Genomic DNA, 9,602 nt, shown 5'->3' on the forward strand with positions numbered 1-9,602 from the left:
ATCCAAATGTTGTACCATGGACACTGTGCTATATCATTGGTTATGTTTTGGCTATATACAGTGTATATTTTATAGTAAAAATTAAGGTATTAAAATAAATAAATAGGATAGTAAATACTAGTATTAGCCATTTTCTTTTTATTTATGCCTTGCAAGTAACAGACAGGATTTTGTCTGTGACTATGTTAATTAAATTAGAGGAATTTCAAAGGCCAAGGCCCCAATATAGAAAAAAATAGTTGCAAAATTTAGTAAGGCCTAATTTACAATGCCTTTCTTGTTCAACATAAAAACTGCTATTTGTTACCTTTTAAAGGTCTCTGTAAAAACTGTTTATGTAAATAAGAAATGCATGCATCAAAAATATATATATTATAAAGGCCATTATTAAAGCCAAATGGTCAAAAAAAAAAAAAGTAAAAAAACTAATAAAACTAAAAAAACTTTAAAACGCCAAAAAAAAAAAAAAAAACATCAAGGCACATCCATGGTTAAAAAGGGGCAAACTAACAACCCTGAGGTAAAGGCTGACACCCTTAAAACACAAAATAATTAATTAAATCAAAACCAAACAGAATGACCTTCCCAAAAATGTTTTGAGCCATCAAAAACAACACCCACTGAGGAGTAACCGGTCATAAACTGACACAGCAAAATCCATAAACTTCAACAACAAAAAGAACTTAAGAACACGGTGCTTTGCCATAGGGCTTTGGGTTCGTCTTGCCAACAACTCCAGAAGCATCGGCTCGTGACCGAAAGAGCCCAGCTCCCCTCTGCGACCAATCTGGCTGGTCACTAAATTGATCCAGACTCTGGACTGGTAACTATAACATCGACTGGCAGAACTGTGTGCATGGTGTGTGTGTGTGTGACTGAAAAGCACATGCTAATTGCTGTATTCTCAATAAATGTGGCGTATTGCCTTTTCCCCTATAAAAAGATCTCATGTGCTTTTTATATAAGCATAACACAACCACCCATTTCATACACTGGGAGATTCCCCTTAGTAGAGACTGAGAAAAGCTAACAAAAATTCAGCGCATTGGATGGCAAGTTCTTGGCACATCTCAGGATTTAGCCCTTTGTCTGAGGCCTGTCCACGCTACAGAGTTAAGTCGCCAAAAGGCAGCTTATGTTGACATAACTATGGATGTGTCTACACTTAAATGTCTCTGCCGCCAGCGTAACTGCCCTTCTATGCTAACAAAGTAACTCCACCTCCATGAGAGGCGTAGAGTTAATGTCACTATAGTTAGGTTGACGCGGTGTCTGTATAGAAACTGTGGTTACTTACATGAAGTGTTACTGGCTTTCAGAAGCCGTCCCACAATGCCCCACACTGACAGTACAATCAGCACAAGCGCTCCTCGTGAGGACGTGTACCGCTGACACAAGGTGCATAGCATGGACACTCAAAAGCGATTTAATTACTTGTGGCGGCTATATGCTGATGTTTCACGGACTCACAGGACTCGTTCTCTCTCTCTGCTCCATACAGTCCCTGTAAGAACCCCCCTTCAATGTTACAGCCCTTCTCGGGGATTCACTCTCTCTCAGGGGTTAAGCCTTGGGCTCCAGTGCCTCCTGGAACCACACCTCTCTGAGCCTTCAGCATGCCCGTCTCTCATCGTGGGCCCCCTCAGGGAGTCCACTTGCTCTGGCCCCCGGGGGCCTCAACACCCAGAGGGAATAATGCAACCCTGATGTCTAGCACGCAACAACTCTCAGCCAACGTAAAACAGGAGGGTTTACTGATCGTCTGAACACAGCATAGGAGATTCCCAGGGCCCTGGAGCCTGGCAGTCTCAGCACAGTTCAATTGGCTCTCTTCCAGTCCTGATGGGCTCAGGCTACTCTCCCTGTTCCCAGTCCAGCAGCCCCCTCCTTCCAACTGATCGTCTTACATCATCACCCTCAACAGCCCCTCCTCTGTCATCTGTCTTCCATCCAGGTAAACAGGTCACCTGGGCCTCCTCTCTTCCATCCTTTATTCCCCCACTCGCTGGAACCAGTTGGTCAGGTCACCAGGGTCCTCTCTCCTCAGCCCTTTGTCCTGCCACTGGCCAGAACCAGCTATCTTCCAAGTTGGGATGGGTCTCTTGGTCACCAGTCACTAGGGTACCCCATCTCCATGCCATTTTCCAGGGCCCTGACTGCTAGGCGAGGTCACACCTAGTCTGTCTGTAACAACAACCCCCTCTTTCACCCCCTCATTAAACCCAAAGCTCACAAGGAAACTGAGATCCACACACTATTCATGCAAAACACTAAGAAAATCCCCCACTTTGTCACACAATGTAACTTAGGTTGACGTAGTTTTGTAGTATAGACATGCCCTGAGAGAGGTGTGAGTACCTTTTGGCACTATCATACACCCCTGTTCTACCCATGTAAAATTTGACCATGGGCCCTTATATTGTTTCATAAGTTCCTATCTTTGTCCCCACCTGTCTCAAGCTCTATATTCTTTCAGCAGTGGATAGCCACAGACCTGTTTCTATTTTCAGCTCACCTAATCACATGGTGCTGTGTCTATCAGGTGGATTTCTCTTTAATATTTCCTAGTTAATATGAACACTAGGTCGCATTCCATCAGCAACTGGGGTAGCGCCACCTCCCCACCCTACCCGTGCTACATGTGGGCCAGGGGTAGAGTTACTAACTCCAGTTGGGGTCATTTGGTCCAGGAGATTCATCATACCTCCACACTTATTAAGGAAATAGTTATTTTTAGTATTCAAATTGCTCTGAAAGCCACATGCAGGTCTAGAATACATGACCTCTGAGGAAAGATTGAAAAAATTGGGTTTGTTTAGTGTGGAGAAGAGAAGCATTAGAGGGGACATGATAACAGTTTTCAAGTACATAAAAGCTTGTTACAAAGCGGAGAGAGAAAAATTGTTCTTGTTAACCTCTGAAGATAGGACAAGAGGCAATGGTCTTAAATTGCAGCAAGGACGGTTTAGGCTGGACATTAGGAAAAATTTCCTAACTATCAGGGTGGTTAAGCACTGGAATAAATTGCCTAGGGAGGTTGTGGAATCTGCATCATTGGAGGTTTTTAAGAACAGGTTGGACAGACATCTGTCAGTAATGGTCTAGATAATACTTAATCCTGCCATGAGTGCAGGAGACTGGACCAGATGACCTCTCGAGGTCCCTTCCAGTCTATGATTCTATGCATGAGGAATTTTTTCTTCAAAGTTGGTAGGCTGGAACCGGTGCTGGGGTAGAGTTTGTGGAAGAAAATTTGGAGTCATTTGATCCAGAGGTTCCCAATATGCAGCCATCTACAATATGAGCATCTTTTTAATGTTCCAACAGCTCTAAAATCCGCAGGCATAGTGAGATTATCTGGGAGAGTGCTATGCCACAACAGGGGTAGGGGTATACGTTCTGATACAAATTTTGAGTCATTTGGTCAAGGGGTTGATCAGATACAACCCCCCCATCCAGTGAGCTGATCTTAATACTCATGTTGTTCTAAACCAGACACATATTTTAACAGCACAGTGGTCTTGAAAACTGGTATTCCATCACATGGGCTGTGGCAGACTTTGAAATGGAGACCACCTGTTGAGATGAATAAGTCACTTCACATCTCCCAAAGCCACTGTGTGCATCAGCTGAGAACATCCCATTGAGACGAATGGGCCACTTCACACCTCTGAGATCCTCCCATGCTGAAGAGGGGTGGGGAGAGCCCCTCCCATCCACATGAGACCCTGAAGTGGAGTATGGGGTCTGGGGTTTCCCCTCCCTTCCCCCTTGTTAACTCCAGCTGGCAGATGTGCTCCTCACAGCCCATAGCTTACCATCTTCTTTCCTCCCATCCCGATGGACCATCCTAACCCGCTACGGGTTAGGAGGGGCAGTAAGAGGGGCAGAGTTGGTAGCTGACTGTGAATTTTTTTCCAAGAAACCTCTTTGTTCACCCTCATAGTTGCAATCCAATTATTTCCCCCCGTCCCCTCACTGCCACTAGATCCTCAAAAAACTAGGGAAATTTGCCATCCAAAAACTTTGTTAACGCAGAGTTAAGGTTGCTCGGCAATACCATCCATCTTATCTAGCTATCAAAAGAACATAAGAATGACCATACTGGGTCAGACCAAAGGTCCATCTAGCCCAGTATCCTGTCCTCCGACAGTGGCCCCATATACTCTCTATCTATCCTACTCCTTTCTCTCTCATGTCAAGAGCACCTATCTCATTTGTGTGTGAATGCAAAGAGAGAATGGGCACAGGGTTATAATAAATTGTTTAATTTAGGCACTGCAGGTTATGAGCATGAGTCCACAATAAGCAACAACAATGTTCCCTCATTACCAGAAACAAACATGGATTTTTTTTTTCATAGTTGAGGTGCAAATTTTTTTCTGCCCAGGAAGTTCCTCAGGGCCCCTTTCACTTCTTTGTTTCTCAGGCTGTAAATAATGGGATTTAGCATTGGCGTAACCATTGTATACAGCAGGGAGAGCAGTTTGTCAGTTCCAAGTGAGTTGCTGGAGGTGGGGCTTAAATACATCATGCAGCATGTCCCATAGAACAAGGAAACCCCCATGAGGTGTGAGGAGCAGGTGGAGAAGGCTTTGCCCCTACCCTCAGCCGAGGGCATCCTCAGGATGGTGGAGATGATGCAGAAGTAGGAGACTAGGATCATCCCAAAGGGTACCATCACCACGAAGGTGGCCTCCGCGAGGAGCTCGCTCCAATTCACAGAGGTATCGCCACAAGCCAGCTGTATCAGGGGCACGATGTCGCAGAAGAAGTGATCGATGGCATTAGACCCACAGAATGGCACCTTGGCTATCAGAGCAGTCTGTATCAGTGCCACAACGACCCCACCCAGCCACGAGCCAGCCACCAGCCACCCACACACCCTCCTGTTCATCGCGAGCACGTAACACAAGGGGTGGCATATGGCCACGAACCGGTCATACGCCATGGCGGCCAGGAGCAAGCACTCAGCGGTTCCTAGAAGGGAAAAGAAGCACATCTGTGCAATGCATCCCAAGTAGGAGATGGTTCTCAGCTCCACCAGCAAATTCACCAGCATCTTGGGAATGGTGACTGAGGTGTAGCAGATCTCCAGGAAGGACAGGTTCCTGAGGAAAAAATACATGGGGGTGTAAAGAGGAGGGTAAGCCAATATGAGCATAATGATGAGGCTGTTTCCCATCATAGTTACTATGTACATAACTAACACTACAACAAACAGCAGGATGGCTGGTAGCTCCTGGAGATCTGAAAATCCCTGGAGTATAAATTCAGTCACCACAGTGTGATTTTCCCATATCAGTTCTTCAGCATCTTCCATCTCTGAAGGAAAGAGAGAAAATTTTGCAAATAATTGAAATATAAAGTTCACAGATTTTGAATTCGCCCACTATCAAGGGCAGACCTATCTGCAAAACTTCTTTTCTCAGTTCCAGAGGGTTTTGAACTTGTGGTGTTGGTTAGAACCATGTCTAATATTTCCATTTAGCGGAAACGAAACTAGCACTGGCCAGCCAATGAGGAAGACTTTGCTCAGCCCTGAACTGGGTGGATGGGATGCACAGACCTAAGAGTAAAGGTCCGGTTGGTGCCAACTGGCAAAGGACACAGGGGTCTGGTTACAGAGATCCCCTGGTCTGGTGTCTACATACTAGTTCACCAAAGGCACCATATAAGGAATGTATTGAAAGTCTGTGACACATTGGTCATCATAATCACTGTGAAATATATGTATGGAAAATGTGAGGAGTTCTGGATATATACTGACAATTACCCTCTTAAGGTCTGACACTTGGGACCGATCTCCAAAAGGTTTCTTCCTGGTAAGGGATGTTAATTTATCTGTCTGTCTGCACATAAACTGGGTATTGCATGGTGCACAAAGGTCACCTATTTACAGTCTGAGCCAAATGCTAATCAACTGATTGCAAAGCCTCCAGTGGTGATTCTAGAAAGGCAAACACAAGTACCCTGTTTGCAAGTGCAGACAATGGATTTTTTGACTGTAACTGTAGGGACAGAGACAAACTGTGCATCTTTCCAGGTCAGCAAAAGGACAGAGTCGCTTGTCTCATGAATGGAAGACCAGCGCCACGCTGCAAGGATTTGGGGTGAGCTTTAGCTCTATATGACACGGCAATAGCGGGGTGTCAAGGTTCCTTCCCCACTCTGAACTTTAGGGTACAGATGTAGGGACCTGCATGAAAAGCCTCTAAGCTTCTCTACCAGATTAGATCTGCTTTTCTTGCCACCACTCCCAATGTGCTAACTCCCTTCCCTGGGTAGCCTTGAGAGACTCCTCCACCAATTCGCTGGTGAACACTGATCCAAAACCCCTTGGATCTTAAAACAAGGAGGAATTAATCATCCCCCCCTCCTTCCCTTTCCCCCCACCAATTCCTGGTGAGTCCAGATCAATCCCCTTGGATCTTAGAATAAGGAAAAATCAATCAGGTTCTTAAAAAGAAGGCTTTTAATTAAAGAAAGAAAGGTAAAAATCATCTCTGTAAAATCAGGATGGAAAATAACTTTACAGGGTAATCCAATTTAAAGAGCCCAGAGGAACCCCCTCTAGCCTTAAGTTCAAAGTTACAGCAAACAGAAGTAAAATCCTGTCAGCAAAAGGAACATTTACAAGTTTAGAAAACAAAGATAAAACTAACACGCCTTGCCTGGCTGTTTACTTACAAGTTTGAAATATGAGAGACTTGTTCAGAAATATTTGGAGAGCATGGATTGATGTCTGGTCCCTCTTAGTCCCAAGAGCGAACAACCCCCAAAACAAAGAGCACAAACAAAAGCCTTCCCCCCACCAAGATTTGAATGTATCTTGTCCCCTTATTGGTCCTTTGGGTCAGGTATCAGCCAGGTTACCTGAGCTTCTTAACCCTTTACAGGTAAAAGGATTTTGGTGTCTCTGGCCAGGAGGGTTTATAGTATTGTACACAGGAGGGCTGTTACCCTTCCCTTTATAGTTATGACACGGGGTAGTTCAATTTAGGCTCTCATTTGAGTGTTATTATTTTGTTTGCTATGTAACCCTTTGGTTAACACTCTCTGCTGGCTGTCATTTGAATCTCTGTTCTTTTGTTAAGCAAACTTAGACTTGATTTCTCTATAAACAAACCCAAGGGCTGATGTGCTGAGTGGAACTGTATTCTTTGGTATACTGGTAAGCTGGAGTGTTCCTTTGAGAGCAGAGAATCAGGGAATTCTGAGAGTGCCCAGCGGATCTGGGGGTGGACATTGCAGGGAAACGCTCAGAGGACACAGACGTTGGAGTGCGCTGATTGTTAAGAGACAGCAGGGCCTGTGGAGGCCTGAACGCTAGTGATTGTGTTTCCAGAGGCAGGTGGTGTTGGGGAACTGACCCCTGGCAGGCACAGATAAGATTATTCACTCTAAGGGTGGGTGGTTGTGAGGTGCCTCATGAGGAAATATCACAGGGATTGATATTTTTTGAATAAAAATAATTCCTACCATGAAATGTAGCTTAGTCAACAGGGACATTTTCCATGGGGCGATGTTGATTTCCACACCTTGTTTGATTTTTCTGATCAGGAGAAAAGTTGTGTCATAACTATAAAGGGAAGGGTGACAGCTCTCCTGTGTACAGTGCTATGGAATCCCTCCTAGCCAGAGACTCCAAATCCTTTTACCTGTAAAGGGTTAAGAAGCTCGGGTAACCTGGCTGACACCTGACCCCAAGGACCAATAAGGGGACAAGATACTTTCAAATCTTGGGGGGGGAAAGGCTTTTGTGTGTGTCCTTTGTTTAAGGGGTTGTTCGCTCTTGGGACTGAGAGGGACCAGACATCAATCCAGGTTCTCCCCATCTTTCTAAACAAGTCTCTCTTATTTCAAAATTGTAAGTAAAAGCCAGGCAAGGCGTCTTAAATTTACTTTGTTTTCTCAACTTGTAAATGTACCTTTTACCAGAGTGCTTATCTTGTTTGCTATACTTTGAACCTAAGACAGAGGGGATTCCTCTGAGCTCTTTAAGTTTGATTACCCTGTAAAGTTATTTTCCATACTGATTTTGCAGAAATGATTTTTACCTTTTGCTTTAATTAAAAGCCTTCTTTTTAAGAACCTGATTGATTTCTCCTTGTTTTAAGATCCAAAGGGGGTTTGGATCTGTATTCACCAGGGAATTGGTGAAAGGTTTCTCAAGGCTTCCCAGGGAGGGAATTCTTAAGATGGTGGCAGCGGACCAGAGCTAAGCTGGTAAATAAGCTTAGAAGTTTTCATGCAGGCCCCTACATTTGTACCCTAAAGTTCAAAGTGGGAATACAGCCTTGACATGGTGGCAGCCGTGGGATCGTTTTAAACCCAAAAGCCAGTAAGAGATTTTTTTTCCCTTCTAGCTACTTGGAGAGCAGAGCTGAAGGTAGATGCATATCTTATCTCTCCTTGCCTGAAGGCAGAGGTGTTAAGTTTTTTTAACAAGGTCCTTTGTTAAGAGAAGGGTTCAATTAATGAGCAAACAACTGGTAAAGATAATTTACAAGCTGAATTGTGTTTTTTTTCTTTTTTACATCCTCGGAAGTAGCTAGTTAGAAACTCTCTGTTAACTCAGCAGCACTCAGCAGGAGCCTGAGCTAAGTACATCCCAGTTTCAGTCAACTGCAGAGGGGTGTGACCCAGCACAAGAAAACCAGGAAAATAACTACCAAAGAAGAAAAAGCTAAAGAGGAGGCCCACAAGAGAGCTATGGAGCTGAAAGAAAAAGAGATAGAGCTGAGAGACAGAGAAGAGAAAGCCAAAGAGGGGGCCCACAAGAGAGAGATGGAGCTGAGAGACAGAGAAGAGAAAGCCAAAGAGGAGGCCCACAAGAGAGAAATGGAGCTGGAAAAAGCCAAACAGGAGGCCCATGAAAGAGAAGAAAAAGCCAAACAGGAGGCCCATAAAAGAGAGATGGAGCTGAAAGAAAAAGAGATGGAACTGGAAGCAGCAAGGACTAGGCAGGGTGCATCAGACCATCCTAACAACTCCTCTCCAGGTACCACTTCCCATCCCAGGAAATTCCCCACCTACAAGGCAGGCGATGATACTGAGGCCTTCTTAGAAAATTTTGAAAGTGCCTGCCTTGGATACGACATCCCTCAAACACAGTACATGGTAGAGCTGAGGCCGCAGCTCAGTGGACCCTTAGCAGAAGTGGCGGCTGAAATGCCTAAGGAACACATGAACAGTTATGAACTTTTTAAAAACAAGGCCAGACTCAGAATGGGGCTAACACCCGAGCATGCCCGTCGGCGGTTCAGAGCCCTAAGGTGGAAACCAGATGTGTCATTTACCCGGCATGCCTATCACATTGACAAAAATTGTAATGCCTGGGTATCAGGAGCAAATGTTAAATCTTTGGAAGATCTGCTTTCCCTAGTAAAAATGGAGCAGTTTTTAGAGGGTGTTCCTGAGGAAATAGAAAGGTACATCCTAGATGGGAAGCCCAAAACTGTAACCGAGGTGGGGGAGATTGGAGCCAAATGGGTGGAGGTGACAGAAAAGAAAAAAGCTAGTAGCAGTTGGAGCAAATATCAGAAGGGGCAAGCCGAAACAAAACCTTATCACCGGGGACAACCCAAGACCCCACCCAC

The 9,602-nt window shown here is 44.8% G+C and overlaps 1 protein-coding gene across 1 annotated transcript; it reads right to left on the reverse strand.

Annotated features, from left to right (window-relative positions):
- Positions 1 to 4,357: 4,357 nt before the first annotated feature.
- Positions 4,358 to 5,299, reverse strand: LOC135886110 (olfactory receptor 10A7-like). The gene has a single exon (XM_065413986.1). The coding sequence runs from the start codon at positions 5,201 to 5,203 to the stop codon at positions 4,358 to 4,360; it is 846 nt and encodes a 281-aa protein (XP_065270058.1). The 5' UTR covers positions 5,204 to 5,299.
- Positions 5,300 to 9,602: the final 4,303 nt, after the last annotated feature.

This window comes from Emys orbicularis, chromosome 12 (genome assembly GCF_028017835.1).
Source record: "Emys orbicularis isolate rEmyOrb1 chromosome 12, rEmyOrb1.hap1, whole genome shotgun sequence".
NCBI classification, from domain to species: domain Eukaryota; kingdom Metazoa; phylum Chordata; order Testudines; family Emydidae; genus Emys; species Emys orbicularis.